The sequence below is a fragment of the Rhinoderma darwinii genome, chromosome 2 (genome assembly GCF_050947455.1).
Source record: "Rhinoderma darwinii isolate aRhiDar2 chromosome 2, aRhiDar2.hap1, whole genome shotgun sequence".
Taxonomy (NCBI): Eukaryota; Metazoa; Chordata; class Amphibia; order Anura; family Rhinodermatidae; genus Rhinoderma; species Rhinoderma darwinii.
The window spans coordinates 366,165,917-366,189,873 of record NC_134688.1 but is presented as its reverse complement, the minus strand read 5'-3'; the positions used below and the strand labels follow the sequence as shown (position 1 = coordinate 366,189,873).

Below are 23,957 nucleotides of genomic sequence, written 5' to 3'. Positions count from 1 at the left end.
CCGCGTGGGCAGAGCCAGGACTCTTTCCTACCTAGTGTTGTCACTTATGGGCAGGGGCCTCTGCCCATAGTGCTGTGCCCCGCAATAATATTAACAAAAAAAAAACACTATACAGACACATATCTTCCCGACATAAGCTTTCCCGGCGCATACTGTGAATGTAGTGTTCAAACATGATGTTAAAGAGGCTGTGTCACCAGTTTATAACTGCCCTATCTTCTACCTAATCTAATAGGCGCTTTAATGTAGATAACGTGTTGTTGTTTTTTTTTTTAAATAACTTTTATTTTTTACAAAGTTATGAGCATTTTAAGTGTTATGCAAATTTGTTCTTAATGCCCAACAGGGAGATTTTTTTACTCTTGACCAAGTGGGCATAGTAAAGAGAAGTGTATGACGCTGACTAATCAACGTCATACACTTCTCTTCATTCATTTCCAGCTTAATCCACAGCACAGCGTGATCTCGAAAGATCACGATGTGCTGTCAGTTACTCCCGTAGTTGCTTCACACAAGCAACGGGAAAATGACTGGACATCGCCTCCAACACTTAAAATGCTCAAAAATAAACAAACAAAAAAAATAACTTATGTACATTAAAGCGCCTATTAGATTAGGTAGGATAAGATAGGGCAGTTATAAACTGGTAATAGAGCCTCTTTAACACACCTTTAGTGGGAGCAGTGGCCAGGTTCCTAACTTCCCAGCTCACTGGCTACAAAGTCTTACAGGGAAACGTGTAGTGTATCTTGGAATGGGACCTCCCAAGCGGTATATTCATGGAAACATGGTTTCACATCTTTCGCTGATGAAGGTTAATAAGCCTGAAACAGCTGTATACAAGTTGGAATAAATGACTGTATGCTTATTATGCTCTACCGATGCTATACACCAGCTGTTCTGGATGCACAGTTGGCCACTAGGGGCTGAAAGGAAAAATGTGCACGTCTCAGCCCACTATCCCAGATTGAGGATTAATTTCTTTGTTAGGTGCATATGTGTTGGAAGCAAGAAAATACTTTGTCTTAAGAAGGCTTTACTATAACATAGTATGGAAGATTTGAAAGACTTGTAAATGTTGAAGCTGGTGGATTAGGGGAATCGGTGGTGTGTAAGGCTGGATTCACACGACCATGTTACGTCCGTAATGGACGGAACGTATTTTGGCCGGAAGTCCCAGACCGAACACAGTGCAGGGAGCCGGGCTCCTAGCATCATAGTTATGTACGATGCTATCATCATGTTTTAAGTACGGGACAGTTGTCCTGCAGCGAGGCAGGGACTCCTAGCATCGTACATAACTATGATGCTAGGAGCCCGGCTCCCTGTACTGTGTTCGGTCCGGGACTTCCGGCCGAAATACGTTCCGTCCATTACGGACGTAACATTTTTGTGTGAATCCAGCCTAGTGAACCAACAGAGATCTTCTACATTATACAGGTATTGATTTTTTCCCCTCAAAAAAACCTAGAAACCAGTCAGGCCACATAAGGAAATTCATTTTGCATCCTTCTTTCTTGTGAACGTCAGTCAAATTCATAACTGTCAGGGACACATCAGATCTCAACAGATCTCAACAGATCTCACAAGGATGTAAGAGAATGCGGTAATTAACCCCTTACCGCACCAGGACGTACCGGTATGTACTGTATTGCAAAGGACAGGGTGACAGAACTGTGCCGTCAACTGTTTATGACAGGTGATCTGCACAGTAAGACGGCAGGGGACCAATCACAGCGGTCCCCGGCCGTCGATTGCTGTGATTGGTCAGTCACAGCAGACTGACCAATCACAGCTCCTTGAGAAGGTGTATGTGATGGCGCTGGCTCAGAAGCTGAGCCAGCGCCATCACCACCGGGTATCACCTGTCTGATGACTAATAGGCTTGCTGTCAGTGAACTATGTAGGTAGTGCAGTGTATTATGAAACCAATTTGTACACATGTAGTACTAGTATGATCTATAACCCAATGGAAATGAATGTATCTACATCAGAAAATAGTCTAATGATGTGTATATGAGTAATATTGTATACCACTAGGAGATGACCATATGAGTAAACCAAGTGTAACTTGGTACTTTGACCGAACGCATACAGAGAAACCTATAAAGGAAATGGTCAAGTATCAACCCAAACATAATAAGTAATTGAAATACATCTTTATTAATGGACAGAAACAAATACAAATTAAAAATGAGTCATGCAATGTTTAAAAGGCGTCAGCCCATGCAGGACATATTAAATATTGATAGGGCACGAACATAAATGTAAAGGACAGATGGAATGGATGCTTATATAACAATAGTATGCTGCATATACAAAACTTGTAAAAGCAGTATATATATATATATATATATATATATATATAAAGTGCTGGTGTGCGACAATGCTTCCTGTGAGGAGAACAATAGTATGCTGCATATACAAAACTTGTAAAGACAGAATATGTATAAAGTGCTAGTGTTCAAATAGTGCTTCCTGTGAGGAGAACACCAATAGTAGTTAGAAGAAATGTATCATATATGCAGAGATTGTGCAGCAAGATAGCCTGGGCTCATAGGCATGAGGTACAGCCTAGACCCAGAGAGAAAGCAGCCAAACGGCTAATTACATAAATAGTAGTACGTACCCAGATTCATATCACCGCATGGGGGAGACGCCAGACCCATGACAAACACTGAGCATTAATTTATTATAGAAAAAAAAAACCTGTGTGGTCAAAATGCCCACTATACCCGTTAATAAAATGCCTTCAGGGGTGCAGTTTCCAAAATGGGGGTCACTACTTGGGGGTTTGTTTTACTATTTGACCCCAGAGCCCTGCTATTGTGGGCTAATGCTGCGAAAATCACCAAAATAGGCCTCATATGCGCCTTTCACTCCTAAGCCCTGTCATATATCCAGGCAAATGATAAATGCCTTGAAGCGTGTAGTTTACAAAATGGGGTTACTTCTCAGGGTTTTACACTCTACTCTGGTACCTAAAGGAGCTCTGCAAATGCGACATGGCGCCCGTACACCAGTCCAGCAAAATCTGCGCTCTAAAAGCCAAATGGCGCTCCTTCCACTTTGAGCTCTGCCATGTGCCAAAACAGCTGTTTAGGGCCACACATGGGGTATTGCCGTACTCTGCAGAAATTGGGTAACAAATTGTGTGTTGTTTTTTCTCCTATTACCCCTTGTGGGAAAAAAAATAGGTGCAAAACTACATATTTTTGGGGAAAAAAAATATTTTTCATTTTCACTGCCTCATTCTAATACAATCTATGAAACACCTGTGGGACCAAAATGCTCACTACACCCCTAGATGATTACCCTGAGGGGTATAGTTTCCAAAATGGAGTCACTTCTCAGGGCTTTCTACTATACTGTTACCTCAGGGGCTCTGCAAATGCGACATAGCGCCCAAAAAACAATCAACCAAAATCTACATGCCAAGTAGCACTCCTGCCGTGTGTCCAAGCAGCAGTTTATGACCACATATGGGGTATTGCCGTACTCGGGAGAAATTGCTTTACAATTTTTGGGGTGCTTTTTCCTACTTTATTCCTTGTGAACATGAAAAAAATTCAACATTTTAGTGGAAAGAATGTCGATTTTCATTTTCACTGCATAATTCCAATAATTCAGCAAAAAAAACAGTGGGGAAAAAATGCTCACTATACCGCTAGATAAATTCCACGAGGGGTGTAGTTTCCCAAATGGGGTCACTTTTGCGGGGTTTGCACTATTTTGGCCCCTCAGTGGCTTTGCAATTGTTACATAGGGCCGCAAACCATTCCAGCAAAACTTGAGCTCCAAAAGTCAAATGGTGCTCCGTCCTTTCTATGCCCCGCCGTGTGTCCAAACAGCCGTTTATTACCACATATGGGGTATTGCTGTGCTCAGAAGAGTTTGCGTTACAAATATTGGGGTGGTTTTTCTCCTTTATCTATTGTAAAAATGAAAAAATCTGAGCTAAAACTACATTTTGTTAGAAAAAAAATTTGATTTTCAATTTCACGGCATAATTCCCATAAATTCTGCAAAAACTGTGAGGGGTCAAAATGCTAACTATACCCCTAGAAAAATTCCTTGAGGGCTGTAGTTTCCAAAATGGGGTCACTTTTGGTGAGTTTCCACTCTTATGGTCCCTCCAGGGCTTTGCAAACACGACATGGCACCGAAAACTATTCCTGCAAAATTTGCGCTCAAAAATCCAAATGGCACTCGTTCCCTTCTGAGCTCTGCCATGGGTCGAAACAGAAGTTTATTACCACATATGGGGTATTGCCGTAATCGGGAGACACTGCTTTACAAATGTTGCGGAGCTTTTTCTCCTTTATTCCTTGTAAAAACTTCATATTCACAGACCAGTTCCAATAAATTTAGCAAAAAACCTGTGGGCTCAAAATGCTAACTATACCCCTAGAAAAATTCCTTGAGGTGTGTAGTTTCCAAAATGGGGTCACTTTTGGGGGGTTTCCACTGTTTTGGCACCACAAGACCTCTTCAAACCCGACATGGTGCCTAAAATATATTCTAATAAAATAGAGGCCCCAAAATCCACTAGTTACTCCTTTGTTTCTGAGGCCTGTGTTTCAGTCCATTACCACACTAGGGCCACATGTGGGATATTTCTAAAAACTGCAGAATCTGGACAATAAGTATTGAGTTGCGTTTCTCTGGTAAAACCTTCTGTTTTACAGAAAAAACTGTATTACAAATGAATTTCGTAAAAAAAATGAAATTTGTAAATTTCACCTCTACTTTTCTTTATTTCCTGTGAAAAGCCTAAAGGGTTAAAATAATTTCTGAATGCTGTTTTGAATACTTTGAGGGGTGCAGTTTTTAAAATGGGGTGATTTATGGGGACTTTCTAATATATAAGGCCCTCAAAGCCACTTCAAAACTGAACTAGTCCCTGAAAAAATAGCCTTTTGAAATGTTCTTGAAAATGTGAGAAATTGCAGCTAAAGTTCTAAGCCTTGTAACGCCCTAGAAAAATAAAAGGATGTTCAAAAAAATTATGCAAACATAAAGTAGACATATGGGAAGTATAAACTAGTAACTATTTTGTGTGGTATTACTATCTGTTTTACAAGCAGATACATTTAATTTTAGAAAATGCAGATTTTTGCAAATTTTCTCAAAAATTTGGGTGTTTTTTTACAAATAAATACTGAATTTAACGACCAGTATATACAGTGAAGGAAATAAGTATTTGATCCCTTGCTGATTTTGTAAGTTTGCCCACTGTCAAAGTCATGAACAGTCTAGAATTTTTAGGCTAGGTTAATTTTACCAGTGAGAGATAGATTATATAAAAAAAACAAACTGAAAATCACATAGTCAAAATTATATATATTTATTTGCATTGTGCACAGAGAAATAAGTATTTGATCCCCTACCAACCATTAAGAGTTCAGCCTCCTCCAGACCAGTTACACGCTCCAAATCAACTTGGTGCCTACATTAAAGACAGCTGTCTTAAATGGTCACCTGTATAAAAGACTCCTGTCCAAAGACTCAATTAATCAGTCTGACTCTAACCTCTACAACATAGGCAAGACCAAAGAGCTTTCTATGGATGTCAGGGACAAGATCATAGACCTGCACAAGGCTGGAATGGGCTACAAAACCATAAGTAAGACGCTGGATGAGAAGGAGACAACTGTTGGTGCAATAGTAAGAAAATGGAAGACATACAAAATGACTGTCAATCGACATTGATCTGGGGCTCCATGCAAAATCTCACCTCGTGGGGTATCCTTGATCCTGAGGAAGGTGAGAGCTCAGCCGAAAACTACACGAGGGGGAACTTGTTAATGATCTCAAGGCAGCTGGGACCACAGTTACCAAGAAAACCATTGGTAACACAATACGCCGTAATGGATTAAAATCCTGCAGTGCCCGCAAGGTCCCCTGCTCAAGAAGGCACATGTACAGGCCCGTCTGAAGTTTGAAAATGAACATCTGGATGATTCTGAGAGTGATTGGGAGAAGGTGCTGTGGTTAGATGAGACTAAAATTGAGCTCTTTGGCATTAACTCAACTCGCCGTGTTTGGAGGAAGAGAAATGCTGCGTATGACCCAAAGAACACCGTCCCCACTGTCAAGCATGGAGGTGGAAACATTATGTTTTGGGGGTGTTTCTCTGCTAAGGGCACAGGACTACTTCACCACATCAATGGGAGAATGGATGGAGCCATGTACCGTCAAATCCTGAGTGACAACCTCCTTCCCTCCACCAGGACATTAAAAATGGCTTGTGGCTGGGTCTTCCAGCACGACAATGACCCGAAACATACAGCCAAGGCAACAAAGGAGTGGCTCAAAAAGAAGCACATTAAGGTCATGGAGTGGCCTAGCCAGTCTCCAGACCTTAATCCCATCGAAAACTTATGGATGGAGCTGAAGATCCGAGTTTCCAAGCGACAGCCTACAAATCTTAATGATTTACAGATGATCTGCAAAGAGGAGTGGGCCAAAATTCCATCTAACATGTGTGCAAACCACATCATCAACTACAAAAAACGCCTGACTGCTGTGCTTGCCAACAAGGGTTTTGCCACCAAGTATTAAGTCTTGTTTGCCAAAGGGATCAAATACTTATTTCTCTGTGCACAATGCAAATAAATATATATAATTTTGACTATGTGATTTTCTGTTTTTTTTTAAATATAATCTATCTCTCACTGGTAAAATTAACCTAGCCTAAAAATTCTAAACTGTTTATGTCTTTGACAGTGGGCAAACTTACAAAATCAGCAAGGGATCAAATACTTATTTCCTTCACTGTATGTATATATATATATATATATATATATATATATATATATATATATATATATATATACTCAATTTTATCTTCCTTTGAATACTAATGAACAAAAACAAGACAAGGCGTCTGCTACAAAATTGCCTGTCTCTTGATCATTCATGCAAGCGAGTAACAATTTCTTCCAGCAATTACCTATCCCTCTGCAAGTTTTAATGTTTTACTAAAATTGGCAGAGACAGTAATGAAAAACCTCATTCATCTTACACTGCATAATGGTGAAATATAACAACTGCTATCAGTGAAGTTTAGGATACTTGCTTTCCATTGACAATGATATCATAATATTGTCTTTATACACAAATGTAAGTTATATGAGGTATCAGTTGTGATGCAGTATATGAAAATATTTCATGATGGCAGAAACATAGGAATATGGTTAAAAAGGTTGTCCCAGTATTAAATGTTCTAACTATATAATTCAGCATTAAAAATGAACTTGTTTTGTAATTTGCCTTGTGCCGCAAAAAATCTAGTCACGAGATATTCCCTTTTCTTCAATATAATGACACTCCCCGGTGTACAATCTGTATAGTAATGTGCACATCCTCCTATTGAGCTGAATGAGAGGGCGCACATTCTCAGTTCCACTCTACAACTGCCACCAGGAAATAGAAAATACCTTCTCTGCTTGTCAGTAAAGAAGTAGAGTAGAAGCTTTGAAGCAGAAACACAGCTTGTAGTGTGGATGGAGACTCACACAGTAAGAAACACACAGGAGAGCCAGCAGTTTGCTTAGATGAAGAGAGGGCCTGCATACAGAACTGTTTACATACAGCATTGAGCTCTCCCCTCTCCAGCTCATCCTCAATGTGTGTAAGCTGCAGGCTCTCCCTCTTCTTGAGTTATATAGGGCTGAGCTCACTCTCTAAAAAGACATGTAATGGGGGGCAAATTGATTTATGAAAACCTCTAATAACAGAGAGTTGCCCATTTATAGTACTATGAGTATTATTTATGCATCGCAAATTTGGAGTAATAAAGCACCGTGATTGCTATTTCTTAAAAAAAAATAAAGGAAAGATTTATAAAAGCAGTCATAGCATTGCTCGATTTTCAATGTTACTATTAACTCTGTTAATTAAGCGTGACAAATTGTTCTGGTCCCAGTATCTTTGTCCACATTTGTTCCAAAAATATACATTTCCTAACAAGTCTGGGCAGCGATAAATGTTTGGGCCAGCGAGACAGACATGAAACCCTTTGTCATTGAGCTCTTGAAATTTGAGCAGTTATTTTTAGCAGGCATGTAAGGGGCAGAACTGTTTGATCTACTTGATGAAGGAAATACAATGTCTGTGTTGAATATTATGCTAGTGCACTTGACTACGGACCTAGCTTCCACTGCTTGTACTGCCCATATTTCACATGTAAGGAGAGTAGGATGTGGATGAGGAAAAAATGAATGAAGAGGAGGAGGAGAAAGCCATAGTGCGATTGAGGGCTAATTTTATATGGATGTTGTATCTGACTAGTTTTCGTGCTATGCAGGGATTTGGTGATAACACACAGCAAATTGCAGCCAGTGTACAGTATGGGGCACTGTCAAAATAGTACTGATACACTCTGAAACCCCTGCAGGGGACATTTTAAAGTGCAGTATTTGACTCAGATACCCTACCTGACATATCCCATAAAAGCCTCTGATATTAGTGCGAATAAAAGTCAACAAACATACATTGGGCAATTATACAAAAAAGATGCATTGCAGTGCAGGTACCGGAGTACTGAAAAGTTCAATCATTTCTGTTGCTTAAAGTGAATATCCAGAGACCTAAAACTCCAGCCCATTAATTTTACGATATTAATTCAACTTCTGTGCAGAATCACAGGGTGAAAACCTGGTCACGTGATACAGGAATCTCTGTAGTTTCCTTGTACTTGACGACACACGGACACATCCCCACGTGACAAGGGGCTGCCTCCTCACGCATCATCAATCAGGTGACCGCAAGGGGCTGGCACTGTGACTTCTTCATTCTTAAGCCGGCCCTCTTCTTGGTCCTAGATGTAAGCAAGTTACATACAGAGGGAAAGTTTGGGCAGAGAATAGAATTGAGAAAAGAAAGAAGAACATCCCAGGATTTATTATTTTTCAGGGCAAGCCCCGTCTGAGACCCTGTGACACACAGCCGACACCAGCTCAGTATGGAGCGCGCTTAAACCACTCGATACTTCCCTATGGCGGCTGCCACATTCATGTAGGTGACCTATCGCCAAGGGGTTAATGCTTCATAGTGTTGTTTTTATCTAACATGGATGCTCAATAAAAAACAAAAAACATTGTAGTGCTGGCCCATTCTTTGATTTTCGCTTACATGTTTTTATGGTTAGGAGGTTTGGCCATCCGGGTGCGTGCAGCCATAATACAATTACCCATTAATGAGAAAGTGCTGACTGACCTTTCTGAAAGCTTCGGATTTCCCCATTCATTGACCACCTTGGTGCAACAGCTGCCTCACTAGGCGGGACTAGGGTCGGAGGAAAACCATTCTGGACATAGGTGCAGGTCCCAGGGATATGCCATAAATGTCTTAGATGGGAATAACCTTTTATACCCTTCTAGCAATGTTAATGATAGATTACAGGAACTTAATAAAATCTCTCCCCTGTTTTGCTAGGGGTCATTTAGCTAGGCTAGGCTGGTATTGCCATTACTACCAGGGCTCGTAGCCAAATTTTTCAAAATAAAAATGATCTCCAGTGGGACCTTTTCACCTTCCCTTATGCTACCTCTACCTATGTTGTCCATTTTCAGCCTCTTTTCTTCCCCATCTTTTCTTGGCCCTCAACTGTTTCTTTCGTTTTCGTTTGCTAACTTACCAGGGTCTTGTCTTTCATCCTCTTAACTAGGAAGAGTACCCATAAATTTCTTGTTCTCTTGAGCATAACAGAAACACATTTTCTCTTGGTTGCTTTGTCAACTTTTGGGATCTTGGATATTATACCACTCCCTCCTCCCCCCGTCCCCCAATTATGGGCAGGCTGTTTTTTTCTCAACCTATTAAATATTATGTATAGATGTCGGATGTTCTCTCACAAATGTTCGTTTTCTTCTACTAATGTTTGTGATTTTATGTAAACCTTTTATAAAAAGGTATTGGAAAGTTAAGCAATATACTATATATGTACACAAGGTATGTAAAAAATATTATGAAAATGCACATACTGAATGAATTTTAATGTACTGGATAGGACATATAGTTTGATATTCGTGTGTCTACACCATATTCACATAACTCTTAGGCTGGGTTCACACAACCTATTTTCAGGCGTAAACGAGGCGTATTATGCCTCAATTTACGCCTGAAAATAGGGCTACAATACGTCGGCAAACATCTGCCCATTGATTTGAATGGGTTTGCCGACGTACTGTGCCAACTACCATTAATTTACGCGTCGTCGTTTGACATCTGTCAAACGACGACGCGTAAACTGAATGCCTCGTCAAAGAAGTGCAGGACACTTCTTTGAAACGTAATTTGAGCGTTTTTCATTGAAGTCAATGAAGAACAGCTCAAGATTACGGGCGTCACAGACGCCTCGCATAATGCGAGGAGCTTTTACGTCTGAAACGAGGCAGCTGTTTTCTCCTGAAAACAGTCTGTCTTTTCAGACGTAAAAGCCAGTTCTCGTGTGCACATACCTCTTAGACTGTAAGCTCTTGCGAGCAGGGCCCTCACTCCTCTAGTTTGAATTGTTCCTTTTATTTGTACATGTAACCTCTGAATTCTAAAGTGCTGCAGAATATGTTTGCGCTTAATAAATAAAGATTATTTTTACATACCTTTGGGACATGAGGATTAAATTCTACAGCTCGATGAATTGCCTCCACAGCATTCATTTCTGCTGTGCTAAGTCCTCTTCTAGAGGCTGTTTCAGGTGAGAATCTACAACCGTAATAAGTCTACAGTCAATCTTCATTTGAATACTTACACAACAACAACACCCATAAATGTAAAAATCTGACTTTTTGTATTTGACCAAAGTACAAATTTAGATTTTTCCCTGGTTAAAAAGGTCCAAGAACGGTTCTATCTGTTCTGGATCCAGTACTAAATACAATGGTTTCTGTGAAATGACTATAGAGCAGAGTGACTGCATATATGCAAAGAGAGACTACATGATATGGCCCTCAGATGGAGTTAAGACCCCATAATTTGGGAGAGGTTGATAATGATTATTTTATAGGGGGTATTCCGGTTTTAGCAAATAAAACTTATTCAATGTGTAATCAAAAGTTATAAAAATTGTTCAACAAACTATCGGTATTAATGTCTTATAGTTTTCATGATCATTGATTATTTCCAGGATTAAAATTTGTCCTGGTCAGGTGATGACCCCATGAAAACCCCATTCACATGTATTATACTGTACTTTGTTGCAGATTTACGAAGATTTAGCTTAGAAAATCAATAACAAAACTGAGCACTTGTGTGATCATCAAATAACCAGGACAGATTTATTCTCTGGTAAACAATGAAAGTTTTTATTGCATAACTACAAGCAGAGATCTTAAAAACCCTGAGGAATTGATACAGAAATGATTGGGGTAGAGAAACATAACAAAGCAAACAACCATAAAATAAGCAATGAGCAATATATATAGCAGGATAAGTATAGTCTCAAATAAATTTCTCCCTCCGCCCCATCAACATTCAGCCGTGTAGAAGAGCCATTGCTGGAAGAGGATTTTCAATACAGACAACTTGCCTGGGGCCCAGCCTACCAGTGAGATACCACATCCAGTATAAGATAGCAGAGAAGTATCAAGAGGAGTCAGAGATAATCGATGGAGAAAGGTAGAAAAAACACAAAGCGCACAATAGTGCGTGACACTGTGATTTTACACGTGTGAACAAGGTTCTGAATACGCTCACCTGGTGGGGTTATTTGGGAGCATAACATCCAGTGTAACAAATTCCACTTAGGTAGCCTCCACGGTAGGTTAGTGGCAGGATCAGCTTGCAGCATAGGACCCGGTTTGAGAACTTGAAGTACAAAGTCTCAATAATGAATGAAGGAATAAAAGCAAAAAAGCCAAAAAACGGGTGTCTTCTATGCGCTATTGATCAATAGAATCTTCCAAAGGACGTGTATTCCAAATTCCTCAAGGATAACGGTATAGTCGGTATTGAAAGGATTTATTGATACAGGATGATATAAAAACACAACTGTTTAACAATGAACAGTTTCGAAACCGGACCGGTTTCTTCCTCAGGTAGTATGTAAATGAAAGGGTGGGGTGTCGGTTAAATAACCGAGTGAAAGGTCAATTAAAAACAAGAACTACCGGGTCGGATGCAAAAATAAAACACCAACTCAAATTACATATCAAAGTATACATATGATTACAGTCAATAAAAAATACAAAATATATGATATATATGAGCTATGTACAAATGTCCAATGAAAGATGATTCATTTCTATGTGTTATGCTTGGAATATGTCTAGCTATTGAAAACATCCTGTATTAAACGGGATTGAACGTATACATATATACCAAAAAAATGCACATACATAATGATATAATTTTAAAAATGTATATATTCTAAATAAGTTTAAAAAAATTATTTTTTTTTAAACATTTATTTTTTTTTTTTTTGGTTAAAAAGATATTAATAAAAAGAAGAATAATTTAAAAAGGGGAAAGCTTAAAACATAGTTCTAAGCTATAGTCAGAAAGGAAGCTATGTTTTAAGCTTTCCCCTTTTTAAATTCTTCTTTTTATTAATATCTTTTTAACCAAAAAAAAAAAATGTTTAAAAAAAAATAATTTTTTTAAACTTATTTATAATATATACATTTTTAAAATTATATCATTATGTATGTGCATTTTTTTGGTATATATGTATACGTTCAATCCCGTTTAATACAGGATGTTTTCAATAGCTAGACATATTCCAAGCATAACACATAGAAATGAATCATCTTTCATTGGACATTTGTACATAGCTCATATATATCATATATTTTGTATTTTTTATTGACTGTAATCATATGTATACTTTGATATGTAATTTGAGTTGGTGTTTTATTTTTGCATCCGACCCGGTAGTTCTTGTTTTTAATTGACCTTTCACTCGGTTATTTAACCGACACCCCACCCTTTCATTTACATACTACCTGAGGAAGAAACCGGTCCGGTTTCGAAACTGTTCATTGTTAAACAGTTGTGTTTTTATATCATCCTGTATCAATAAATCCTTTCAATACCGACTATACCGTTATCCTTGAGGAATTTGGAATACACGTCCTTTGGAAGATTCTATTGATCAATAGCGCATAGAAGACACCCGTTTTTTTGCTTTTTTGCTTTTATTCCTTCAGAGATAATCGATGGGCACGTGGATCCAACACAGATCAACAAAGAAATTTTGAAGTCAGACTAAATTGGGGTCCCCCATAAGAATTTGTTTCTGAAACCTTACAGTCAGTTGGAAATGCTCTTTTATATTCGCCTTACTTCTATGTGCTAAAAGTGCAATAAAGCTCACTCATGTCTCAAAGAATTGTTTCATTATTTGTTCTATATGAAGTAATGCTTCTACCCAATCCATTTTCAGGAGTTCTTTATCAAGATTTTTTTTACTACTGTAAAATCTATTTTTAGTTGAATTCATTGGGGAACACGGCACCATGGTTATAGGACCCTGTAACTAGAAAGCGTCACTAAGTGGGAAGACATTTTGACTCGCACAGGCAGGCCATACTCTTCCCACAGACACTGGCTAATTTAGTTTTTAGCCTAGTGTCTATAGGAACCAGACATGTCCTGATACAAAGGGCTGTTGACATTTTTTATCTTAGTTTTTTTATATTCTCTCTAGCTGCAGGTGGGTGGTTGTCAGCCTTTTCTCGGCTTAGTCAAGGCCATACCATAGCCACAGATAGCAGTAGGAGAAAAAACTAAAAAGTCCATGGTTTGAGGAGAAACTTGACCAAACAGTCAGAACAGGTCCTAGGCCTACAACAAACAAAAATTAGAGGGCGTGATCTGTTTCCCTCAAGGAATTCAACAAGAAATCGATTTTACGGTGAGTACAAAAATCTTGTTTTTTTGTTAATCATTGGGGGACACAGCTCCTTGGGACATCCTAAAGAAGTCCCAGAGGCTGGGAAAAACAAATTAAAAGTACAGCCATGCGAGACGCCTAACACATAGCTGCAACGACCCAGATGCATCCACAACAGCAGAGGCCAAAGAATGAATTTGTTAAAATGTAGTTAAAGCGCACACAGAATTCCAAGTAGCAGCCTTGCAGACCTGAGCAACTGAAACTTGATACACGGCCGCCCAGTAGGCACCAGCAGCCCTTGCAGAATGGACAGTAACCCGAAGAGGAGGAACTTTACCCTTGTACTCATAGGTTTCCAAAATCACAAACCAGATCCAAGACACAATAGTGGCCTTAGATGTTGCCAAACTGTTGCGTGCCCCTTTAAGACTAACGAAAAAAAAAAAAAACAGCGCACCAAAGTGACTCCGTCGCAACAAGATAGACTCAGTCTGCTCTTACCAAATCAAGATAAGCAAAGCAGCTCCATCTGATGAGATGTGGAGGGGCAAAAAAAAGGGTGAACGATCCTTTTATTGATATTGAAGGCAGAGACGGAAGGACAAAACAAGTCGAAACACAACCTTATCCGTATAGATGACCAAAAAGAGTGACTAATAGGACAAGGCAGCAAGTTCCAAAATCCGCCTGACAGAGGTCACCAGAAAAGCTACCTTACAGAAAAGGAGACACAGCAAAATGTCTCTCAAAGGTTCGAGAGGAGCCAACTGAAGAGCCCCAATAACCAAATTAATACTTCAAAGTGAAAAGGGATGTTTGAAAGTAGGGACCGCATGACCCAAAGTTCTATGAAAAAGAATGGAAAGAGCAGGAACCTGACCCCTCAGGGAAGATAAGTCAAGTACATGTTCAAGGCCTGATTGCAGTAAAAACAGAAGCCTATTTCATAGGATGGAAATTACTCTGTTCACTCCAGCAGAAATATGCACTCAACCTACCATGGTACACCTAGGCTGATTGAAGTTTTCTGGCCTTCAACATCGTCTGGATAACTGTATCAATGAGACCCCGGGCCCTCAGAACCTTGGATAATAATAATAAAACGCCTTCCTTTTTAACCCCTTCAGGACTGAGCCTGTTTTGGCCTTCAGAACGAAGCCGATTTTTCAAATCTGACATGTGTCCCTTTATGTGGTGATAACTCCGGAATGCTTTTGCCTATCCAAGTGATTCTGAGACTGTTTTCTCGTGACATATTGTACTTTATGTTACGCAAAAAATTTGGTCGATAAATTCAATATTTATTTGTAAAAAACACCAAAATTTGAAGAAAATTTGCAAAAATTAGCATTTTTCTAAATTTAAATGTATCTGCTTGTAAAACAGATAGTAATACCACACAAAATAGTCACTAGTTAACATCCCCCATATGTCTACTTTAGTTTGGCATCGTTTTTTGAACATTCTTTTATTTTTCTAGGACGTTACAAGACTTAGAACTTTAGCAGCGATTTCTCATATTTTCAAGAAAATTTCAAAAGCCGATTTTTACAGGGGCCAGTTCAGTTCTGAAGTGGCTTTGAGGGTCTTATTTATTAGAAAGTCCCCATAAATCACCCCATTTTGAAAACTGCACCCCTCAAAGTATTCAAAACAGCATTCAGAAAGTGTTTTAACCCTTTAGGCGTTTCACAGGAATTAAAGCAAAGTAGAGGTGAAAGTTACAAATGTCATTTTTTTTTTACAAAATTCATTTGTAATAAAAAAAATTCTATACCACAGAAGTTTTTACCCGAGAAATGGAACTTATTATTTATTGCCCAGATTCTGCAGTTTTTAGAAATATCCCACATGTAGCCCTAGTGCGCTAATTTACTGAAATACAGGCCTCAGAAGCAAAGAAGCACCTAGTGGATTTTGGGGCCTCCTTTTTTTTAGCATATATTTTAGGTACCATGTCAGGTTTGAAGAGGTCTTGTGGGGCCAAAACAATAAAAAACCCCAAAAGTGACCTCATTTTGGAAACTACACCCCTCAAGGAATTTATCTATGGGTATAGTTAGCATTTTGAACCCACAGTTTTTTTGCAAAATGTATTTGAATTAGTATGTGAAGATGAAAATCTACTTTTTTTCTGAAAAAAACGTAGAATTTTTTTATTTTTTCAAGGAATAAAAGAGAAAAAACACCCCAACATATGTAAGGCAATTTCTCCCGATTACAGCAATACCCCATATGTGGTAATAAACTGCTGTTTGGACCCACAGCAGGACTCAGAAGGAAAGGAGCACCATTTGGATTTTGAAATTCTGATTTTGCTGGAATAGTTTTCAGTGCCGTGTCGCGTTTGAAATGCACTGGAGGGAACAAAATAGTGGAAACCCCCGGAAAGTGACCCCATTTTGGAAACTACACTCATCAAGGAATTTTTCTAGGGGTAAAGTTAGCATTTTGATGCCACAGTTGTTTTGCTGAATTCATTGGAATTATTCTGTAAAGGTAAAAATCTACTTTTTTTCTGAAAAAAGGTAGCCATTTTTAATTTTTACAAGGAATAAAGGAGAAAAAGCACCCCAACATTTGTAAAACAATTTCTCCCGATTACGGAAATATGCCATATGTGGTAATAAACTGCTGTTTGGACCCACAGCAAGGCTCAGAAGGGAAGGAGCGCTATTTGTCTTTTGGAGATCAAATTTAGCTGAAATGGTTTTTGGGTGCCATGTTGCATTTGCAAAGCCCCTGAGAGGCCAAACAGTGGAACCCCCCAAAAGTGGAAATTACACCACTTAAAGAATCTATCTAGGGATATAGTGGGCATTTAGACCCCACAAGTCTTTTGCAGGATTTATTAGAATTAGGCCGTGAAAATGAATATCAACATTTCTTCCACTAAAATGTTGTATTTTTTCAATTTTACAAAGGATAAAGGAGAAAATGCTGCCCAACATTTGTAAAGCAATTTCTCCCGACTACGGCAATACCCCACATGTGGTCATAAATGGCTTTTCATTAGAAAATAATTTACCCTTTCTGGACTGATCCATTTTTTTATTTTCCTTTTTAGTTTTTTCCTCCCCGCGTTCCAAGAGCCACAACTTTTTTATTTTTCAGTCAATAGAGCGGTGTGAGGGCTTATTTATTGAGGGACGAGCGGTCGTTTTTATTGGTACCATTTTTTGGTACATACAACTTTTTGAGCACTTTTTATTACATTTTTAGGTAGAGCCAAGGTGACCAAAAAACAGTGATTTTGCCGTTTTAAATGCTTTATTTTTCACGTGAGACGCTCCATGCATCACCCCCCCACACTACGACATGCTATGTTGTGGTGCGCGCAGGGGTTAATGTGCAACGGATGGTGCAGAGTAAAAATTACAATTTTCCACTCTTATGCCATTTTAGTGCACTACATGTTATGCCCAGTTTGTGCCACTGAAGACGAATACCTCATAAAATATTAAGCGGGTTCTCCTGGGTATGGCGATGCCATATCTATGGGCGTAAACTGGTGTTTAGGCACGCTGCAGGGCTCAGAAGGGAGGGAGCAGCATTTGGCTTTTGGGGCGCAGATGTAGCTTGGTAGTAGTTCTGTTTGGGGTTTTACTGGTGTCTCAATATATAATGTGGGGGCATATGTTATCTGTGCGGAGAACATCAGGGTACATGTTATCTGTGCGGGGTACATCAGAGCATAATAAGAGGGTATAATAATGCAGTAAATAAATAATAATCGGCAGATATGGGGCCGGTGTCGCACTGATAAAAGGCGCCCGATCTTATCTGCTTTTGGAACACTCTGCACATTTTGCATCGCCATATTCTGAGAGCCAGAACGGTTTTATTTTTTTTCCACCGGAGCTGGGTGAGGGTTTATTCTTTGCGGGACAATCTGTAGTTTTCATTGGTACCATTTTGGGGTACTAGAAATTTTTTTGATCACGTTTTATTCAATTTTTTGGCAAGCAAGGTGACCAAAAACCATCAATTCTGAAACTGTTTTTTATGGCGTTCACCCTGGGCTATAAATTACCATTATATTTTATACTGCGGGTCGATACGATTACGGCGATACCATACGTATATAACTTTTTGATGTTTTGCAGCGTTTGTGCAATAAAATCACTTATTTATAAAATAAATTCTTTTTTGTGTCACCGTATTCTGAGAGCGATAACTTTTTTATTTTTCAGTCAAAAATGCGGTGTAAGGGCTTGTTTTTTGCGGGACGGGTTGTAGTTTGTATTGGTACCATTTTGGCGTACATGCGACTTCTTGATCACTTTTTATTGTAGATTTTGGGAGGGGTGGTAACCAAAAAATTGTGATTCGGGCACTGTTTTTCGTTTATTTTTTTCGCGGTGTTCACCGTGCGGGAAAAATAATATTACAGTTTTATAGTCGGGGTCGTTACGAACGCGGTGATACCAAATATGTGTACTTTTTTTATCGTGTTAATTTTTTTCCTATAATAAAAGACTTATTATAGGAAAAAAAGCATTCTTTGTTTATGTCACTTCTAACTTTTATTTTTACACTTTTTCAAAACATTTTTATTATCTTTTTTTTACTTGTCCCACTAGGGGACACTTAGACTGGCAGCTCTGATCGCTGCTGGAACACATTACACTACACACGTAGTGTAATGTGTTCTAACTGTCATTGTGACGTAACTGTCACACTGACAGGAAGCAGAGGAGGAACGGCCGGAGGCTGATCCTCCGAGGCTTCCGTACATGGCAACCCGGAGGTCATTGTCTGGCCTCTGGTTGCCGTGAGAAGGATCGCCAGCCCCCGCAAATACATGTGGGGGGCTGCCGATCCGCTGTAAACCTCTTCAATGTGGGGATCGCAATCGACCACCGCATCGAAGGGGTTAATTGCCGATTTCAGCGGCGACAGGCCGCTGATCGGCAACAGGGAGAGCAGGGCTGACACCCTGCACAGTTAACCGCCGCTGCGGTGTAGCGCCGCGCGGCGGTTAACTGTCAAAGCACTGACGTTAGTGAACGTCAAGGTGCGCGAAGTTACTGCACACATTGACGTTCATTAACGTCAAGGTGCGGGAAGGGGTTAAGGCTCCTGAGTATTCTGAACAAGAGTGGAAGTGGAGAAAAAAAAGAGATACAGGAGAGAAAACTCTTACCATGGAGTGGACAGCTCACTGAGTGCGATGACCCTGGGATCCCATGCTGTGGCCACGTAGGCAAGAACCTTGTGGTTGAGATAGGATGCAGAGAGATTAAATTCCAGGTAGCCCCATTTCTGACAGTTGATTGAACACTTTTGGGTTAGCAGACCACCTCTCCCGGATCTATTTTTTCTCGGCTGAGAAAATCTGCGGCTCAATTGTACTGTCCTGGTGTTGGGGATCATTCCCAAAACCAATGAGGATTTCTCCTTGTTTATGATCCACCTGAACCTCTTCAATGCACACAGAGTGATGCAGAGACTGGAAATATTGTCCTCTCTGGAGGGTGTCTTCACTCAGAAGTCGTCTAGGTAAGGGATAACAAGAACTTCCCTGGTATGGAGAAGCTCCATGAGAGTCACCAGGACTTTGTTGAAGATCAGGTGGCAAGTCCAAAGGAGAGAGCAAAAAATTGGAAATGTAAAGAACCCACTGTGAAATTAAAGAAACGTTAGAGAGTCCTTGTGATGGGGATATGGAGGTATCCATCGTGAATGTCGATGAAAGAGAGGAATTCTTCCTGTTCCAGCGATTCGATTACTGACCTTAAAGAAACACTTCCACTAATTTTTTTTAGTCAGCAATGGGACTCTCCAACTGCCACTGCGTCTCATGTGTGGACAGGAAGTCAGTTTCTCCATTCATTTCTATAAGACTCACAACGAGGCTGTGATAGTAATGAATAGTGACTGACTTCCTGTCCACATATGAGACGCTGTGGCCGTTGGGGGGTCTCATTGCTGGTCGCATGACACAGCTGAGGACCATAAGGGAGTGGATAACTCACAAATGCAGCCACCGGTAAGAAGATTACCTTGACCACAATTTACATAATGTGCCTCTCTAATGGACCAGAGAATTATTATTTTTTGTGTGGGAGTGCGTCTTTAAGGATTCCATGCGAAACCGTCAAATGTAAACAAAGTGTTTCAACTTCCTCAAGTACAGGATTGGGTGAAGTCCTTCTGTCCTTCTTAGGAACTGTAAAAAGATTTGAGTAGAACCCTTGAAATCGTTCCAACTGAGAAACTTGGAATATAATTTTCGGTAGAAGAAGGGAATGAACAGCCTGAGAAGCAAGGGCTCGATCCGCAGCAAGAAGTCTTTCCCCAACTTGGACATCTGCCACAAGTGGGTAGACACCTTTATGCTCAAGGTGTCTTGTAAAACAGGGGCCTCCGAAGCCTGAACCCTGGCTGCCAGGCCTATCAAGGCTTAAAAGATGACCGTCTGGAATCGTTGGTGGGGTTCATCCTCATGTCTGGTCTGAAAGAAAATGATCTCCACGAGGAGACATTGGGAAAAGAGCAAAAACTGTACGACCAGAAAACGGGGCCGCATACGGGGAGAACGGTTTTGAAGTAAAAAAAAGAGCTATTAACGCCTGTAGCCATAGAAATAATTTTATCTAGACATTAACCACAAAGTCTTAAAACACATGAGGGGAAGGCCAATCAGGGACTTCTTGGACACTTGATCCGCTGACCAAGATCTCAGCCAAACCAAACGCTGGATGGCAATAGAATTAACAGAAGCACAGGCATTGAAACGGGATGCCTAAAAAAGAAACTTTGAAGCACTGATTACCTAAAAAGCGAGTTCAGTTAACTCTTGCTGCATCATTTCCATTAGAATGCCACAATGCAGTTGCTTCCTCCACACTGAGCAGACCGTGCTCACTCACGCAGAGCAAACCTGCAACCCCAAAAATGTAGGCGGAAAATCCAACCTTTTGTCCAGAGGGTCACTGAGAAGCCGTCTCATCCAGAGGAATAGTAGTGATCCTTGATAACCTAACAATAGGTAGATTTACGGAAAGAGATAAAAAACCACAATGAGACATAATCCTCTTGAAAAGGATACAAAGTATCTGCACGTTTAGAAACAAGACGTCTGTCCAGATCTGTCCACTCCTTGGTTAATAATTTCAAATTCAATATGGTTTAAGAAACATGGCTTGTAGCAACGCTGGAACGGTAAGGTTGCTTCCTCTCAAGAAGGGGAGATGGGATCATCCTTTAAATGCAAGGTGTCTCTTACAGCACAAGTTCCGACTCTGAAGAAGAAAAAAGATTGCTCTACATTGGAAGCAACATGATCATTGAAGATTGCAACAGGATCCCCATGGAAAGAGCTTGACTAGGAACAAGACCTGTCCAATGCACCCCTACACCTCTTAGGATCTACTGCGAAAAAAAGAAAGAAGTGCCCCTGAGCTCAGCCACAATCTGGAAAGGCAAACGCTGAAGAATTGAACCATGGACTGGCATAGTCTTAAAAAGGTCCCCTTAGGGCCTGAGCAAAAGACAGCACCTATTCAGGGGGAGCAACATCCTCAGGGGGGAAGGCCATCTGGGGGGCGAGTAAACTTCATATTACAACTGACACAGGCATAAAAAGCCTTTCCCACCTGTATAGGCTGCGCGGTAACATCTTCTGTGGAGAAGACATGACAGAATGGGAAACAGAAAACATACGATGCAGAAATGTCTTAAGAAGAAAATTAACCCCTGGAGAAGTACAGGAAACAAAAACAACACAGCGAAAAGGCTGGCCTACCAGACCCTTGGAGCTGTGTACACCTGTAGATGAAGACAAGACAAGGATGGCCCCAAAGAATGAGTTGAAGCCGAGTTGTAGTCCTCAAGTCCGTTTTGAAAATGGCCCCGTCAGGAGTGGACGCCAGTTGACTAAAGTCCCGCCCCTAAACCCTGTCTCCTGAGACGGTCTTCCTCCTATTAAGAGCAGACACAAGGAGAGAAGCCATAGGCAGAAAAGGAACACCTGTCAGGCCAGGGGCGGAGCAAAAACCGAGGAAACAACTGGGTCCAAAGGAGCACCTCCTCAGTAACCTCGCACATATAGTGGGTACTGCCACTCAGTCTGCGAGAGTAGAAAATATGTTAGGTGACTGGTGGTGACCAGAGGATTGCCTTGTTTCCCAACAACCACAGTGGGTTTTGACATAAGCTGTAAAACAGGCTGAAAATCGACCTACAGCTACAAAAAAGAACAGAAACAAAAAATAAATAAAAAAAATAGTAGCAGACCGGTCTGCTTCCTACAACGTTAGGCTAAAAAACAAACTTGCCAGCATCTGTGGGAAGGGTATGGCCTGCCAGGGAGGTGCCAAGACTCTTTCCTACCTATTGTCAGAAGCATACATGCTGCATCCCCCAATGATTAGCAAGAAAAGGAGAGATTGTGGCCTAGGCTTGGAATAAGTCGGAGACTACATTTTTAACCCCGGACGCAGCGCCATCAGGATGAATGGCGCAAAAGAGAAATGCCTGGTTTCTCGACACCCACAGGGAGTTTACTAGGCTGAGAGCAGGCTGACAACCCATCTGCAGCTAAGTGGAGAATAGAAGTAAATAAAACTAAAATACAAAATAGCAGCAGACCTGAGTATCTGTATATGGACACTAGGTCGAAAACTGAAATAGCCAGTGTCTGTGAGAAGGGTATGGCCTGAATGGGGGCGGAGTCAGGACTCTTTCTTAGAGACAGGAGAAAAACCAATCCATCTACAAACAAACCTACCTAAAGTCACCTCCTAAGGGCAGGGGCCTATAGCCATGGTGCTGTGTCCCCCAATGATATTAACGAGAAACCACCACTATAATGACAAGGTTAGAACCAGCAGCTGTGCTGCTGTTTTGTGATCACTTGAGTTTGTCCAGGTTGTGGTCGATCATGTGCACTCTGATTTTCAGCATATTTCTCGCGGGTACACTGCACACCACCAAGAGAAACTTTCTCCAGACAATCAATTTCCCGCAGACTATGCCCTGTATTTCTTAAAACCACTATGGCACGTCGTTTTTCGTTTGAGAACTCCTTCCTAAAACAGTAGATAGACTAATTTCTGTGTAAAATACACGTATCATGTTCATCCATTAAAGAGAAATCAATGAATCTCAGGGTATATTAAAATTAATGAGCAGACTACACATTTCAAAGAGAGGAAACAGCCATGTCTACCCTGCAGCTTGTGTCTATTTAAAGCCAGAGACTTATAGTGGTACTACTTAACATTTGTCAGAAAGTAAACACGCATACACAAAATGAGATCAGTTATATTTTACTAATTGTTGCAAAATATATATTTTTTTTACTCTGTTGCAGTTATATGCAAAAGTTTTGTTAAGTAAAGCGGTTTTCCCACTAAGATCATGTATCACCTATACACAGGACAAGTGATAAATATATAAATCGGAGGTCCAAAATCTACAAATCTGGTTTACATTTTACCTCCACCCATCTTTATAAAGCCTGCCACGGCATAATAATTATGGCAGCTCTAGCACTCTAACCTAAAAGTTCAGGAAGACCAGTGCCTTTAATATCTATGTATCTCTCCCATATAGTACATGAAATTGTGCTATAGCACAGAAAAATTAAAACTTAAGTAGAATATATTAAAATAAATAAATAAATAAAAAAGACATTCAATTTAACAAACCTGTCAGACACAGCTCTGGCCTTGAGTAATGCAGCCGTGTAGCATATTGAAGCAGACTTTGGAAGACTAATATCTGCAATAAAACAGAAAAAAAGAAATGGGAACAAGCACTTTTGTACAGATAGTTTAACATATTTAAGTAAGCTTGTTTTTATCCCCAAGAGAAGGTAAAACTGACTATAAAAAGGACTAAGGAATATTAATAAAGTTTACTGTAGCAACCAGTGTCAGGCAGCGGCCACCTAGGGAAATAAGTTCATAGGAAGCATCAAAAAGGGACAAAGATGCACATGATAAGAACATAATCCTACCTATTTTAAAAATCAGTTGTCAGATAGCACATGAAATATTGTGTCCAGTTTTCGGCACCAGTGTACAAGAAAGACATAGTAACGCAGATTTCAAAGGCGGGCAACCAATGCAATAAAAGGAATGGGTAGACTGCAGTATCCAGAAACATT

General features: G+C 40.1%; 1 protein-coding gene across 8 annotated transcripts in view; it reads right to left on the bottom strand.

Annotated features, from left to right (window-relative positions):
* ST7L (suppression of tumorigenicity 7 like) overlaps window positions 1–23,957 on the bottom strand; it is a 245,254-nt gene that overhangs the window by 155,854 nt on the left and 65,443 nt on the right. For all 8 annotated transcript variants that reach the window (XR_012881529.1, XM_075853863.1, XM_075853860.1 and 5 more), the window contains 2 exons: window positions 23,497–23,569; window positions 10,608–10,710 (listed from right to left, as the gene is read on the bottom strand). Coding sequence is in view for 7 of the 8 variants with exons in the window: in XM_075853863.1 (XP_075709978.1) it covers window positions 10,608–10,710; window positions 23,497–23,569 (176 nt within the window). In the remaining variant the exon portion in view is untranslated. The remainder of the gene's footprint in view (window positions 1–10,607; window positions 10,711–23,496; window positions 23,570–23,957) is intronic.